The sequence below is a fragment of the Nyctibius grandis genome, chromosome 14, assembly GCF_013368605.1.
Source record: "Nyctibius grandis isolate bNycGra1 chromosome 14, bNycGra1.pri, whole genome shotgun sequence".
Classification (NCBI taxonomy): Eukaryota; Metazoa; Chordata; class Aves; order Nyctibiiformes; family Nyctibiidae; genus Nyctibius; species Nyctibius grandis.
The window spans coordinates 3,692,719-3,708,468 of NC_090671.1; the positions used below are offsets into that span (position 1 = coordinate 3,692,719).

The window sequence follows — 15,750 nt, forward strand, 5'->3', positions numbered from 1 at the left end:
CACTTTATTCTGCCATGGGCATGGTGCCCGCCTCTTCCCCAGATTCACAGTGTTAAAAAAATAGATAAAACACACTCTTCATTTGCAAGACCCTCTGCCCCTGGACCTCGGGCTCTCCTCCTTCAAGCACGGCTCTGCCCTGCTGCCTCCTAACATCTCCCAGTCCGGGCAGGCTTGGCAGCGGGGGTTGGCTCGCCCCCACTGCTCCCTCCCTTCGCAACCCACTTTGCTTTTGGATCTTTTTTGGGAGAAAACGCGGACGCGTGTTTCCAACTGGCGGAGCTGAAGCGACGTGGGGGGAGCGGTGAGAGGGAATTCGCACCGAAGGGTCCTCTGCCGAGCAGCCACGGTAGAGAGAAAGCGAGAGGATCTTTGTGCTTAGCCGGCGACGTGCTAATTGGCTTTCCTTCCTAGCAAACTTTGCAAACGATGCTCTTTAAGTCGTCGGCAAGATAAACAGTTGCTGTGGCAGGTGTGCCGAAAGCGCCGTCTGGATGTAATTAGTTGCGTTCGTGAGAGAGCATCCCGGAGCCATCCGTGCCGGGCGCATCCCGGGGGGCTCGTCCCGCTTCCCCCTCCCCTGCCACGGCTGCTTCCCGAAAGCGTTGGTTGCTTCCAGCTCAGTTCAGGGGGACGCGAGGTGGGAGTCTGGCTGGTGTTGATTTCCTCCAAGTCTAGTGGAAATCAAGCCTGAGCAAAAGGGAAGGGTGTTATTTGTGCTGTAGTGGCAGAAAGGTGGAGAATTGCTCTCTGTGACATGTCAGAGAGTCTCCACAGGGGATAAGGAGGGGACGGCCACCCAGGCTGGACACCACGTGTCCCATCGCCACAGGCTGCAGGGCAACGTGCTTCTCGTGCACCTTTCTCCGGTCCCGATTCTCCCATCAAAGAGCAGTCCCTGGGTGACTTCTCTTTCCTCCAAGGCCAGGGCAGCCTTTTGCAGGACTTCCAGCCTTTCTGCTGCTTTTGCCGTGGGGTTTTTGCTTTCTCTCTTGTACCAAAGATGTTCACCTTTTGCTGTCTTTTTTTTTTTTTAAATCCCAAGTCCCTCTGCTGCCTTCACAGACTGATTGAAGCCATGTATGTCTGCATGAGGTTGGTAGACAGCAGCTGGGGCTTTGCAGACGGTGAGCTGGAAAAATGAGAGATGCGGCTTCGCAGGGTCACCCATCTGGGGAAACTGAGGCTGGAAAGGAGCCCGCGGTCCCTGCTTTGCTCCTCAGCATCACTGCTGGCTGCTGAGCTCCTTAGCAGTAGCTCAAGGGCTGCAGCATCTCTTGGTGCTTGCTCCTGCCTCGTCAGAACCTGATGGTCATCACTGATCCCGGAGGCCTCCTGGGCTGAAAGCGTCGTTCCCGATTTTTGTGGCTGTAGGATGCTGCTGATGGGAAGCCTTGTTTCAGGGACACCCCTGTCTCCTGGGAAACTTGGGGTTCCTTGGAGACCTGGGAGTCTCTCCCCGTCTCTTCACTGTGTCGTTTCACTGCCCCGTCAAGCAGTTTGTTAAAGCTTCCAGGGAAGAGTTGCAGGTGTTTTGGGGGAGTCGGAAGCTGTATGCTGTCTGGGGTGAGATCGCAGCACCCTGGGAAGGCAGCTGGCTCTGGGGGTGCGGGGCCCTGTCCTGCCGTCCCCCAGCAGTGCAGGGGAGGGACGAGCAGGAACCACTGGCAACCAGCTGAAAATGCAGGAGGTGTTTGAACGCTTGTGATCCCACATGAGGTGAGGATGCTGGCTTGAATAGCTCTGGAATCTCGTCGCGGTGAGGCTTCCCACAGCTCCAACCCCGAGCAACCAGGGCTGTGCTCCGTTCGGGTGCGGTGGAGGAGGTACCCCACCGCATCCACGGGTGCAGCACGACCGGCAGCTCCTGCCTGCGAATGCCAAAAACAGTGATTCATGGTGAAATGCTGGGGCTGAGCTCAGACACGTGCCCTTGGGGCTCGGCTTCCCTCGGTCCAGGGGGCCAGGAGGGGAAGCCTGGCTTCAGCCCTGCTGCAGGAGGCTCGGTGCAGCGTGGCCAGGTCTCCCCCAGAAAACTGGCCTCAAGAAGGAGGCCCGTTGCTTGGAAGCAGCTGAAGACAGCAGCACTTCTCGCAGCAGCATGAGGCTGGCGCTGAGGAACAGGAATTGCGTAAAGCAAAACCCAAACAAAGATGATGCTCCTGGGCAAAGAGGAGAGGAAGCTGGAAAAACTGATGGTCCATGTAGTAGAGAACAAGGCGCAGAGGTGGCTGTCCTCCTCCCGTGTACCGCCAGCTTGTCCCAGGTGATGTGCTTATCCACAGCGGGACTGTCCGGTGCAGGTGAGGAGCTGCTGTGGGAATGAAGGATCAGCTTTGCAGTGGGGCCAGGGCAGGCGAGGACCCGCTTTTCCCCATCGGGACCCCTGGGCTGCTGCGAAGTCCCACCACCCATCGTCTCCTGCCCCCGGGACTCCTCCGGGGATGGAGGCAGCAGCAGTTTGTGCTTGGTTCGGTGTGTCGGGAGGCTCCGCTCCTGCCTTGCCCTCCTGCGCGCTCGTTTGCTAATTTGCAGAGGTTACCGAGGAGACGTTATTGATGATGATGATGATGATAGTGGTAATAGGGGAGATAGGTGGCAGATTAATTCCTGAACTCTCTAACAGGATTTAAGCTAACAAGAGAGGAGGGCTTTTTTTTCCTCCCTCTCTCCTTTCCCTTCCTCCTTTCAGATATTTCCTGTGCTGGGGATAACAACACCAAGGAGTGTTAAATTGGCTCTGAATGTCCACCCCTGGCTGTCCACATTCTTGTAACGATTTCATTAGCTTGAATTATCCACGTTATTTTCTTGTAATGGGATTAGCCGTACTGGAGTCAGCTGAAGTCCTGGAGCGGGAGGCGGGAGGGACCTTCTGCTGCGTATTTCATTAACTCTCTCGTGCAGGGGGTGGAACTGGCCACGGCTCAGCCCAGGGGCAAAACCATTTGCCAGGGTCCCGTGTTCCTAAAGGAGGAAGAAAGAAAAAGGACCATTATTATTTCCACATCCCCCCCACTATAATCAGCAAATCGGCGCAGGAGCAGAGACTGGCAGGGAGGTAATTTGTTGGGGGAGGGAAGGTCCTATTTGGGGGCGAGGGAGGAAAAGAAAATAAAATGAAGACGACCATTGCAAAGCGATTGAGTGAATTCTGCTGGGCTGGAGCGTGGCTGCAGCCTGCTGCTGGGAAAGAGGTTGAGCAGCAAGGGAAGGGAAGGACTTCAGTCTCTTTTGGACTCACTGTCCCCTGCCCAGAGCCATTTCTGATGAGTGGTTACGCTGCCTGGCTCGTTTGCTTGAGCTCTGTCCTAGGGCTGCCAGCAGTCACAAGGGGGGATTTAGGGTTTGGGGATGAGAAGACAGCGAGAGGAGAGGAGGGGAGAGAGGAGGAGGTGGTGGCAGTAGATGGCAACCCACAAGAAGGTTGGCAACCTTGCTAGAGAGGTTTTCCTGACATGGTTGTTGCTGGTGTGTTTTTCTTGAAGGGATATATATCAGAGAGAGGGGTTTAGGACTGCCCCATGCAGTGGGACATCTGTACATGTCTGGAGAGACCTAAGGGTGATTTTTTTGTTTGTTTTCTAAGATCTGCTCTTCTGGCAATGGGCAGCAGTTGGTCTTTCCAACCACGTGCACGGATTTGCCGTGTTGGTTGTGCTTTCCCCTACAGAACTTGGCGACCAAAGAGTCCTTGATCAGCTCGTAGCTGAGGGCACAGTAAGGTGGAGCGTGATGAACACATCTTTGTGTTTGGGTCTTGAAAAGAATAGTCAGGGCTGGACAGGTCTTGGCCTGTCCCAAGGAGCTTGCAGTTTAAATGCTTCTGTTTGAGAGGGAGGGGGCATTTCCCAGCTGGAGTATTGTTCAACCTCATCTGTAGGTATCAGTCCCATGAACAAGTGTGTGTGAATGGCCATCACGGCTGCCTGGGACAGCGGGTGGGGCTGGACTTAGACACTGGGGGCTGAGCGAGGTTGGGGAGAGACTTGGAAGCAGGAGGCAGAAATTCAAACAAAACCTAATGGGAAGAGGAGCTGTGAGAAGAGGTGGTGGAGTCAGCGGCAGCAGGTGGTGCTGGGACTCACATGCCTGGCGGTACGGTGGTGGATTTGGGGCCATGCCTGCAGCAGGACAGCGGTGATGGCAGGGCAGGGAGCTGCAGGGTGGGAACTTGGGTGTTGTGCTGGCAGAGGAGGGACAGGAGTTTCTGGAGACCACCTGTATCCCCATCCTCCTCTGCCCTCCGCTGCTGGGCCGTGTCAATGAAGGATGTGCAAGCACCTTCTAGTAAGCAGGCAAAGCCAAGCGAGCAGTTTGTTGTGTACCAAGCTAGAGCGTAGTCTCTTTAGTAGCAATATAATGTCCTATAATTAGCAGGCAAAGGACTTGCCTCCCAGCTGGCCTGTGCCAGAAGGATATAATTACAATCCCAAGGAGTGATGTTTCTCTGACCTGCAGCCAGCTTGCAGCGTACGACTTACAGCATGGAGGAGAAATCTCCTTCTCTTCCCTCTGTGAAGCGATGGGATGGCTGCAGCACCTGGAAGAGCTGCCAAAGCATCGGGAGAGGGGCCGATACCCAGCGATGCCGTGTAGAAACACTGGATCCCTCGTGGATGGGAGGGAGGGGATGTCCCTTCTGGTGTCTCTGGGAACATCGTGTGTTTCTGCTGAGCTTGGGGCCGGTGGCTGGTCAAGGAAAAGGTTGTGGCTGGCTGTATTCTGCATCTGTGTGGATCGTTGCCCAGCCAGGGCCGATACAGGCTTTTGCTGGTTTTCCCTCTGCCTTTGTAAAGGTTCTCATTTAGGAAATATCTTCGTTGGAGCATTTGTTCAGGGCTGTCATCCCGTCCCACCAGCGGTGTGAGAACATGCCAAGCCTGGGAGAGCAAGCACAGGCATGGGGATGGATGTTGCCAGCCTGGCTGGCGAGCTGCCTGCGACACGGGGGGAGAGCAGGCAGAGGGGGGCCGGGAGAGCCGCGTCCTCCAGACCCACCCCATGCCTCTGCACTCCCCTCCATGCCCTGACCCCTCTCGGGATTTCAGAGGGTTGCCGTTCGGACACCGTTTTTCGTGGATACGTGGGGAAGGAAGCAGGGAGGCTACGGAGCAGCCGTGTGCGTGGCAGGTTGCTGGGGGCTTTGGAAACCCACCACGGTGAAGTTATGCTCTTCACTTTTGCCCACCCCCCCAAAACTGTCTATATGAATCATGAGCAGCTCCATGGGGCAGTTGCATACAGAAGACATTTCTTTTTGCTGCAGACCTTGGCTGCGCTCATTACAGATGAAATCGCATCCTGGTACAGTGCCACTGAGAACCGTGAGGGTGCCGTGCCAGAAATCCAGCCCCGGGCCAGGCACGTGGGTCTGGCGGGGCCAGGATTCACCAGAAAGGAGGTTACGGTCTTCTGCAGCGTTGAGGCGGGCTGACTGCAGACAAGTTGGTGTCTCAGGAAGGAAAGGGCTTTGCTCCCACAGCTGCCCAGTCCTTCAGCGCTCGTGCTGTGGCAGAGCCCGGGCTCAGGAGCGCTTGGAGAAGACGTGGATGCCGGCGGGTGCGAATCCAGAAGCTGTTCAGGTTTCACACTCACGCTGACTCCCGGGACTTCCCTGTAAGCTGTTGTGCCCTGGGCAAGGAGCCTGGCACGGTGGAGCCAGTAGTGGGGTTTGGTGCCAGCGCTTCCTCGTCTCCGTCCAGATTGCTGTGGAGAGAGACTTCAGCTCCAGGAGGAACCCCTCGGTGGGATCTTACAGGCAAGATGCAGTTTAGCAACCTCTATAAAAGCTATTTTCTTCCCTCCCATGTCATCTTGCTCCCATTTTGCCCAGGTGATGAGCTGCATCCCTTTCCCTTCCACCACCCTGGCTCCTGTGGCTGTGCCCGTGGCAGCCGAGGTGCGACCCGTGCACAGCTGTGTCCCGGAGCAGGAAGGCTGCGGCGTTGATGCAGCCGGCATGGGAGTAAACACGGCAGCACCTGACCGCTCTGGGTACCGGGAGCCTGGTGCTGCGGGGGGTAATTGGGTTCCCTCTGCCTCACTCCCCCCAAATCCAGAGGAAATAATTGAAAAAGAGAGGTGTGAGTCTCTGCCTGGCGCTGGAGAGGAGAACATTAAAGGCCCGGGCTCTCCACTTCATTCACAGCTCCCGGGATGGTAATTGCTGTGTTGTGGTTTCTAATTAGCGGCGCAGTGGGAGGGAGGGTGTTTTACTCCGCAGCCCCCGTGGGGTCGGCCCCGTCTCTGCCGTGCCCCTTGGTTTTCCTCACCCCCCTGCTTTGCCTGCTCCCCGTTGGGAGCTGCGCTGCAGCTTCCTCCAGTGGAGCTGTCTCTCTGGGAGCCCTTGGTGGGTACCACTGTCCTGTCTCCCCCCAACCCTCTCCCCAGGGAGGTGCCTGTAGGCAGCCCTGCTCCGGATTGGGTCCCCACTGCCTCCCCACATCTCCCAGTGTGGGTGGCTCGTGCTGCTCTGGCTGGGGAGGAGGGAAGAGCCAGCTTCTCCCATCTCTGGCCAGCCTGATGTGGGTCACCACAGCTTCCCTCTGGTACCCCAGCCTGGGGTGCGTAACTGTCTTACTCCTGCTGGGCACCTCCTTGCCCATCCTGCCCGTTGAGTCTTGGTGTCAAAGGGAGACGTGGTGTTTTAGTGCACAGAACGGGTGTTGTCTGAGATCCCCTCCCTTTTAGCAAATATTCTCCTCATATTCCTTTAGCAAATATTCTGCTCCCCCCAGGCGATGCCCGTGATGTTTCCCACAGAGTGATAGGTTGGTGCAACCCTGCCCTGCCCATGCCACCCACCGGCTGTCTTTCCTAGCTAGACGGTCATCTCCTTGGGCCAGGAGAGCTCTCTTGTTACCTCTTCCTTAACCCAACTGGAGCATTCAAGATCGTACAGGGATGCTGCAAGCGAGAGGAGCCACCAGCAGATCTCCCGGGGCCCCTGTCACCCACACCCCATTGCAGGAGGACCCTCCTGCTGCTGCGAACCACGCTGTGCTCCTGCTGCTCCCGGGGCCGAGCATCCCCCAGAGCCGAGCATCGCCGCCGGCCCAGGCTGCTCCCTCACCTCTGCTCCGGTTTGTTTGTTTATTTACGTAGCACCAGCTCAGAGGGGGCAGGAGGGAGGGGAAGCGCCGAGGAGGAGACGTGCGGATTCATCTTGAGGCTTCATAATGGTACATTTACACACCACGTTGCCTGAGGAAATTGGGTAGATGAATGCCTGGTCATGCTGCCAGTGCACCAGGTTAACTCCCAGGATTTAGCTTATATCATTTCACGAGAGCGTTTATGGCCTTTACTGTGTTTATTCCCAGGTGCTCTTTGGCACTGCTGCATCCCAGGCTCCGTGTGTGTGTGCGCGCCTGGGTGTAGGTTTCCAAATACAATAACCCATCTACTCAGACCCGGTCCACGTTAAATATTTATTGCCTGCAGTTTGTGCATATGTGTTTGATAAACGGGTGTGAGGGGGAGGGAGGAGAAGGGGAAGCGGGAGCTCGGATGCAGAGAAAGCGTTTGCTTTGTCCTGGGATTTCTCCAGGGGCCGGCACTGAAGAGGGGTGGCCGGCGAGCGCTGCCGTTGGGGCTGTGCTCAGGCTGTTGGGACGAGGTGCAGGCTGGTGGGATGGCTGGGTGCGTTGATGCTCGAGTGACAATTTCCTTCTCCAGGGACGGACACACCACGACAAGGTTTTCCCTGGGCCGTGGCTGAGCGCGGATGCTGCCAGCCCAACCCCACCCCCCCCCAGCTACACGGGAACCCCGTATCTCCCCGTTCTGCCTTCACGTGCCCTTGGCACTCAGAGACTCGTCTGAAACGCTGCTGGAGCTGGGGGTGGTTGTGCAGGGCTTGGCTCTGCTGAGTTCACCTGTTTCCCTTTATACGTTCAGCGAGCTTAAATAAAACCAGTTTATTCCAGCCCCTGAAAGAGACTGGGTGGCTGGCTGTGGAATGGGAAACGCAGGTACCCAAGGGAAGCGTTAGAGCGAGGAAATCCAGTCTTAAAAACAACGCCCAGCATCCACAGAGCAGAGGGGTGGCACCTTTGTGAACGTGGTGCCTACAGCAGGCTCTGGGCATGGAGGAGCTGTTCTGGAAAGACAAGAGGTCCCTGTGGGGCCGTGCTCTGGCTCGTGCCTGTATCCTGTGCGCTCCAGCCCCTCTTCAGGGGTGCAAATAAATCTGTTTGGGTGGCAGTTTGGAGCAGCCCTGCCTACTGGTAACCTGGAGATGCTCTTCGCTTGCCCCGAACAGGGCACGGCGTGCAGGCTGGGTCCTTGGTTTCTGCAGATCTCCTAAAGGGAGGAGAAGCATAGCACTTATATTAAAGAAGTTTTTTGCATTGTTAAGGTTTGTGACCAGAAAAGGTTTGTGACCCTTGAAATCCAAGCTGAGTTTTCAGCTTTTACCAGGTGCTTTGGACATGGGGCTCACAGGGAAGCAGAGTGGCTGCAGGACACCGCTCACCTTAGTCCTCAGCGCTGGCCAGCGTGGGTCTGCAACTGGTAGTGCTGTGGTTTGTGAGAAAATGATGGTTCTTCCCTTGAACTCACGCTGTCTGTGCTTTTCCCTCTCCAATTCACAGCACCTTTGGAGAGCTGAAGACCGTCCGGCTGCCCAAGAAAATGGCAGGAACGGGATCCCACCGTGGCTTTGGCTTTGTGGATTTCCTCACCAAGCATGATGCCAAGGTGAGATGTCCTCCCCACTCTGGCACCCTCCCAGCCTGGTCTCGGAGCAGAAGGTGAGGAGGGGAGCCTGGAGGCTCTGTCCCACTGAGGCATAGCCCAGATTTGGGGCAGGCTGTAACCATTCACCGGCAAATCTGCACTGAAGCTAAAACCCCCCATGTGGGCAACCACTGCAGGCTACATGACAGAAACCACAACCTACGCCGTAACGGGCGTAAGGTTGGTGCAACTGATAAAATGGCTAAAAATTCTTGTAATGTGGGAGGACGGGGGCTTATTTTTCAGGTTTGTCAGAAGCAAGGTGCGAAGGGATGGTTTTGACCAATGTTAACACATCAGGAAACCTGAGTCCATGTCCCGCCTCCACCACTGCCTTGGTTTTAGGGGAGTTTTGGGTGTTGTGGCTCTTTACTGGTTTGTAAACTGTGCCAGGCCTGTGTTCATCACCTCCTCTGTGTGTTTTGAGACCCCTGTTTCAGATAGTAACAGAAGAGCAGTAGTTGTGAATAGGTCAAAAGGATGGGCGAGCAGAGAGAAAGGTCTGGGTGTGCTTTGCCTTGCTGAGCCCGAGAACAAAGATTGAGTTCTGTACTACAGCCATTGTCTTGGTCCCAAGAGGGGACCTGGCTGTGCTGGGTGGGCCAAGGGGGCTTTCTCAGAGTGCTCTGCACTGGCTATTCGACAGCAGTATGGAGAATGTCGGCAGCAGGCAGCTGTGCCTGGGAGACACCTTCCTCAGCACCAAGAACCGAGCTCCTGAAGCCTGCAGGTTGAAAGCACGTTTTGCTTTAAACAAAAAAATGCAACCCCCATCATTCCAGTATCTTGACATTTTTGCAATCCGTATGCACTTCATGCTGCAAAATACTCATAGTTTTAAGCCGGAATAGATTGCTGTTCAAAATGTTCTCCTTTACTGTTTTTTTTTTTTTTAAGTTTTCCTATATGTTTAAGTTCCACATTTGCAGAAGAAACAAGGGGGTTGTAGCCTGTCTGATAGTATTGTGCGATTCCCCTTTGCTGGAGGTTCAGGAGCGTGCTGGGCCAGGCATGGTCTCTCTTGCCCTGGGCAGAAGAGGGTCCTCGGCCCCGCTGTGAGCTGCTGCGTGGGCATTCCCAGCATGGGTTTCGTCCCCGCTGCTGGCTCCTGGCAATTTGCGTGGTGTCTGGGAGAGGAATGGTTGTGGGTACAAGCCAAGGGATGTTATTGCGGAAGGAAGGGGACCACATGGCTCCACTGACTCCCTGAGACTCCAAATTTTCAAGGCTGTGAGCAGAGATGAAGGAGAGAGGAGGGGGGAGCAAGCGTAGCCTGTGTTTATGTTTTTAGACAGGATTCATTGATCCGGGGTCACGAGGGACTATTAGATCATCCGTTCCAGCCTGACCTCCCGGATAACGCAGTACATAGAATTTCTTTGTTAGTCCTACATTGATCCTAATTCAAACTTCCTCCCGCTCAGCACTCGCCCTCCCCTGGGGGGCGGCTGGCTGGGCAGCGTGGGGTGCAGGGAACCCCCCGGGAGCGTGGCTCCCCTCCCTGCATGGTGAGCTGGGCCGGCGGCTCTGCTCAAACCCGGCTCTGGGCAGCTTCGCTTTAACCTCTGCTTCACTCCAGCGTCGGGCAGGCTTCGTTCCTGGTTTTTGAATGGATCTTTTCCTAAGGAAACGTCAAGTATTTGATGGAAAGGTGCGTACAGGGACCTGGCTGTTTCTTTACTGCCGCTCAGCCGCCGGTTTGGGGGTGAATGAGGCAGCACCCACTTTTCTGCTTGCTTTCTGGAGGAAACAGGGCACAGGCTCAGTGTCTGCCTCCCATCCTTCAGCCCCTTGGGGACCTCATGGCTGATTCCAGCTGCGTTGGACAAACAGAGATCTCAGGGGTAGGAAACCCATCTATCGCTGGTGAGCACCAGCAGCGAGCTGGAGGGGGGAGAGCCAGGCAGGGCGCTGGGCCGGGCACCGCTCCCAGAGCTCGCAGAGGCCGCGGGAGGCAAGCATGTGAGGAGCAAGATACCCTGTGGAAGATCGCTCGGGGGGTTTTCTTCTTTTCCAGCAAAGCAGCTCTTCTTCCTCTTTTTTTTTTCTTTCCTGCCCTCGTCTCTTTGAGGGATTTAATTGTCTCACAAGTGGCACATCAAGTACACTCCGTTGGCCGTCTGGAAAAGGATGCGCCGTGTATTGATGAATAGGATCCTGAATATTGTAAACACGGACATAATTGGCTTAGAGTTTATTGCTAAGTGAAATGAGAGAGGAAGGGTGTGGGCCTGGAGACCTCTGAGCTGAATAGCTGTGACTATCAATGACGGTTTTGCTCAGAGTGGTAATCTGGAAATCGCTTATAAGCATCTTATAAAACGCGATGTTTTTGTAATAGAATAGTTTGGGTGGCTTTGTTGGGCATTTAAAGCCTGTGACCTCCCGTGTTTATCTTTTCCTCTGAGCAATCACAGCTGCTGTGGGAGTGCGTGTGGAGATTTTCCAAAGCCGGGACAGAGATGTGGGACTGTCCCTCCGAACTCCCCGGAGCTGTGCCTGCCAGACCTGTCCTGCCAGGCTGGGTTTCATCCCCTCGGCCGCCGCTGGTGCTCGAGGAGAGCCAGCCCTGAAAGGTGCTGTTGTAGGAGAGGTGAGTGCCCGAGCTGCACGTGTCAGGCAGCCTTGTCTGCAGGGAAGGTGACGTCCAGGCAGGGCACGGGTCGCTGCTGGTGGTACCATCTTCTCCTTCAGAGATGGAGATGCTCGTCCTTCAGAGCCCGGTCTCACGCCTGGCTTTCCCACGGTGACATCTGCAGCCAGGGCTGTCTCTTGGGTCGTTTGACGGCTCCCAGGGTGATGGATGGGCCTCGACTGGGAGTGTTACACTGCCATCAGATGAAGTTAGCAGCCCTCTCTCTTCTGTGTTGCGAGTGTTTAACAGATCACAGCACGCGCCCGTGCGAAGCCAGGAAACAGGGAGGAACCCACGTCAAAGACAGCAGCGGGAGGGACAAAGTGGTACTCACAGAGAGGGTTTGCACACCCGCTGGTGAAGCTGGGAGTGCCTGGAAGCTGGGCGATGGAAGGGGGAACTTGGATCTGCTGGCAATAACAAATTAACTCCGGTTAAGGAAGCATTAACCATTTGATATGTTTCCTGATGTTCCCTGTGCAGAATTGTTGTGGGATTGTTTTTATTTTTAAACTATTAACTGGAAGCCAAGTTTCCACTGTTCTCCCCCGTCGATATAAAAATACATCTGGTCTCCAAATAGAAATTGCCCATTCGGGAAAGACAGTCAACCCTTTAACAATGCACGCACACGGAAGGAAAAATCCTTGTGTGCAGCTGGCGTCGCAGAGAGCATCCTCAGTTGGGACTGGTTCTTGCGAGGAAGGGGGATTTATCACTCTCCTAATGTTGTTGACCCTTTGTCCCTCTAATGACTCCAGCCCGGAGGCTCTTCAGCTTGAGTATTTAATAGGGCAAGGGGGAATCTATAGGCAGAGCAGCACTGTCCTCCAAATTAGCACGGCGTTTAGGGACGGAGCCGTGGCAGTCGGAGGTGCAGATGCAATGGTCCGGTCTCTTGCTCTCTGCCTCTCCGGCGCAGCAGGCTCTGCTCCAAGGCAGTGTGTGTCTTGTCCTGGCAGCCTGCGCTTCATCTGAGGTTATTGACCACCCCTTAGCTTTGAAATTCCCTTTCTGAATCCCACAAACGTTTTTAAGCTGCTGTTCCAGCCTCTCCCCTTCCTCTCTCTGCTTTTCCCTGCTCTGTTCGCCCCTCTACCCACCTCCTGTACTCAGAGCTGTACAGAGAGCTAGCAACGAAATCCTGCTGCACTGAGCCACAGCATTAAGCTCGAACCAAACTCTGCAAAATCATACTCAGGAGGGTTCAGAAATGACATTTTATAGCATACCGGCATCCTGTTTTCTGGGGGGAGAAGGCCATAGGGTTTTCATGCAACCCCTAAAGCATTTGGAAAGCAAAAGAGACCTGCGAGGGGGTTTGCCAGGGCTCTTCAGCTCCCGATGTGAGCTGGCGAAGGGGGTGTTACCAAATGCAGCAGCTTTGATTAAATCCTTTTTTGGCATTTAAAGATACTGAGCCTTGTGTGGTGGAGGCTCCCCTTTTCCTAAAGGTGTAGGGTGATGCGAAGCCGTGGTAATTAGAGGTCTTTTGCGGTGAGTCTCTGTCTTGGATAAGTGGACACCACACCTCTCTTGATCCCTAGTTCGGATACAGCTAAAGAAACCTCTGGCCATCCGATGCTTTGCAGAGGAGGTGTCCCGGGAAGGAGCCGCACCCCGAGAATAGCTCCTGCCTCCAGCCCCACGTTCTTTGCAAGCCAGTCTGCTTGTCCTCATTTCATATTTCTCATGTATTGAAAACATATCTCTTCCCTACCTATCTTTTCATTTGGAATAGCAGCAGTGGCAGATTTCCTCCTCTCGCTGGAAGATTTCCAGCAGTGTGGATGTATAGGCATGGCCTTCCTTCCCTTCATCCCTTTGTCTTTTAAATCATCGGTGGCTTCTCTTTTTTTTTTTTTCCCCCTGAAAAGGTCTTAATTCCTCTCAGAGCAATGAAGAGCTAAGTTTTATTTTTTAGCTGGTTTCCTAATGAAGTGTCATTCGGTTGTTTTTCACCTGGAATACACGGCTTGTCTTCTGCAGCCCCAGCTCTGGGAGCCCATCTGGAAGACGGGGCTGCGGGGGAGCACAGGTCCCAGCGTGACCTTTTCCACGTGGTGGGCTGGGAGGGTCCCTGCGGTCTCACCCGAGCTTTGCTTCATCCTCGGTGCAAAACCAGCTCATTCTGGGAGCGCATTTCGCTGGGAAGGGTCGTTGTTCACAGGCTGCTGGCAGATGCGTCTCTCCCAGCAGGTTTCTTTCACGCAACACAACTTGATGGCAGCATCTGCCTTCCCTCGTGCTCCGTGACCTTTCCCAGTGCTCCCCGCAAAGCTGGAGGATGCCTCGCCCTGGACCAGCGAGGCGTGGAAGCAATCTTACGCCGAGGAGGACGTGGCAGAGCGAGCTGCTTTGAGGAGGAGAGCCCACCAAGCGCCACGCTTCGCACCGTGATCGTGGGCACGTTCGGCACGGTCTGGCCTCCTCCGTGACCCGCTGTGGGGTGCAGCGAGGTTGTATCCCGTCTTCCAACCTTCCTCTTCCTTGTGCTGCGGGAAGTGAGAAATTAAAAAAGTATAAATTAACAAATGGGACCCGGCGATTAGAGCTGCAGTCGTTTGCCAGGCTTTGGAAATGGCTCTTTGTGCCAACATAAACAGCCATCACAACTCCCCACTGCCACCTCCCCCTGAGTGTTTATTTAAGCCAACACATTGCTCTGCTAATTGGATACCATTCCAAGTGAAAATAGGCCTTTAAAACAACAGCAGCGGCAAATAAAAACAGCTGTAGCTGCAAAAGCACCAGCCAGGCTCCTGCAGCCCTTCGGAGGGGAACGTGCCCCCCGAAAAGCCAGCCCTGGGGAGCTGGCGGAGGTGGGGAGTCTCAGCGATGCTGTGGAGGAGGTGGAGCTGGTGCTCCTCGTTTCTCTTGTTTCTGTTGAATGAGAATTATATGAATGAAAGAGAGTCGGAAGGAGAGGAAAACGCGGGCTGCTGAGTGCTGGTCATTGGAAATGGGTTGTTTTTTGAGTTCTGTAACCAGGTGGCTCAGGCAGGGTCGTGGCTGTCGAGGAGCGGTCGTGGGCAGCCAAAGCCCCTTGCAGAAGAGCCCCTCTGCCCAGAGACGGGACATCTGGCGACAACTACGGTGGTTCAAAATTGCTGTTTAGCAAATGGCTCGGAGGAGAGGTCTGGGCTTCTCCAGGACAGCTTCGGTGCTGCTTTGGGGGCCTCCAGATGGGAGGACACGGCCCTGTTGGACAGCGGGATGTGTTTCTCTGGTCCTATAGCTGCTGTATTTGTTCCAGGGATGCGAGTTTGCAGGGCTTATAACCTGACTTAATCCCAGCCTCAGCTGGGGTTTTTAAAAGAGCATTTTGGGCTCCTTTTCTCTGTCCCTGTGCCCGGCCATGTGTTGCATTGCTGTGGAGCACTTTTGGCCCCCTTGGGGATGAAAATCTTTGACCAGTGTGTTTTTGTATTTGCATTATGGGTCCGATCCTGCTCAGTCCTGAATTTCCTTGAAAGTCTGGGGGAAATAAAGACAAAGTCAACCTTCCCTGGATCAAGTCGCTGTTCCCCGAGTGCTTCTGCTGCTTGCCTACAGGCGTTGGAAGTCGTCTGAGTTGCTGTGCTGTTCTCAGCAGAGAACAGGGTGGGTGGAGAGTGGCGAGGTCGCTCTGCCCATGCTAACCCAGCCCTGCCACACTGCCCGTGAGGACCCTGCCTCGCAGCTGACCCACCCAGTGCGGCCCCAAGCCTCGACAGCCTTTCCCGGCTCAGGTGTGGTCCCAGGGTGCTGCAGGGCTGCAGCCAGCCTGGAGCTGCTCGCTGGGCTGGATCGCAGGCTGCTCCCTGGCGAGCGGCAGCAGCCCGCAGGAACGGTGATGGGGATCTGCTCTGCTGCAAGGGTGTAGAAGATAAATGGTCGAGTCAAAGCCACTGATGGAGATGAATCCTGCCCCACCAGAGCAAAGTGCTCCAAGTAGGATGCTCTCTGGGGGCCTTTTAGATTCAGGGTAGAAGGAGAGGCATCTTTGCTTTTCCTCATGTGAGCCTGTTTTTATTTTCTCCCTTCTTATTGTTTTTTTCCTCTTAATTCTGCAGAAAGCGTTCAACGCCCTGTGCCACAGCACGCATTTGTACGGCCGGAGGCTGGTCTTGGAGTGGGCAGACACGGAGGAGACGCTGGAGGCCCTGAGACGGAAAACAGCGGACCATTTCCACGGTAACGTAGCAGCATCCTTCTGGCCTGTCCATACAGCCCCGGCTGGCACCGGCCCATCTGCTGGTCCATGCCAGCCCTTTCCCTGGCAGGTAGATGCTGCAGCCTGACAATGCAGGAGCAGGGGGAGGCAGGAGGCATCCAGGCCACGGCTTTGTCTGACAGCTCTCTGGGTGCATGTGAGCCGGTTAACTCTCCGT

At 55.1% G+C, this 15,750-nt stretch overlaps 1 protein-coding gene across 1 annotated transcript in view; it reads left to right on the plus strand.

Moving 5' to 3' along the window:
- The window catches only part of RBM19 (RNA binding motif protein 19), a 71,224-nt gene that overhangs the window by 38,968 nt on the left and 16,506 nt on the right, over nucleotides 1-15,750 (plus strand). The window contains exons 22-23 of the mRNA XM_068412455.1: nucleotides 8,598-8,703; nucleotides 15,433-15,553. Of these exons, the coding sequence (XP_068268556.1) occupies nucleotides 8,598-8,703; nucleotides 15,433-15,553 (227 nt within the window). The remainder of the gene's footprint in view (nucleotides 1-8,597; nucleotides 8,704-15,432; nucleotides 15,554-15,750) is intronic.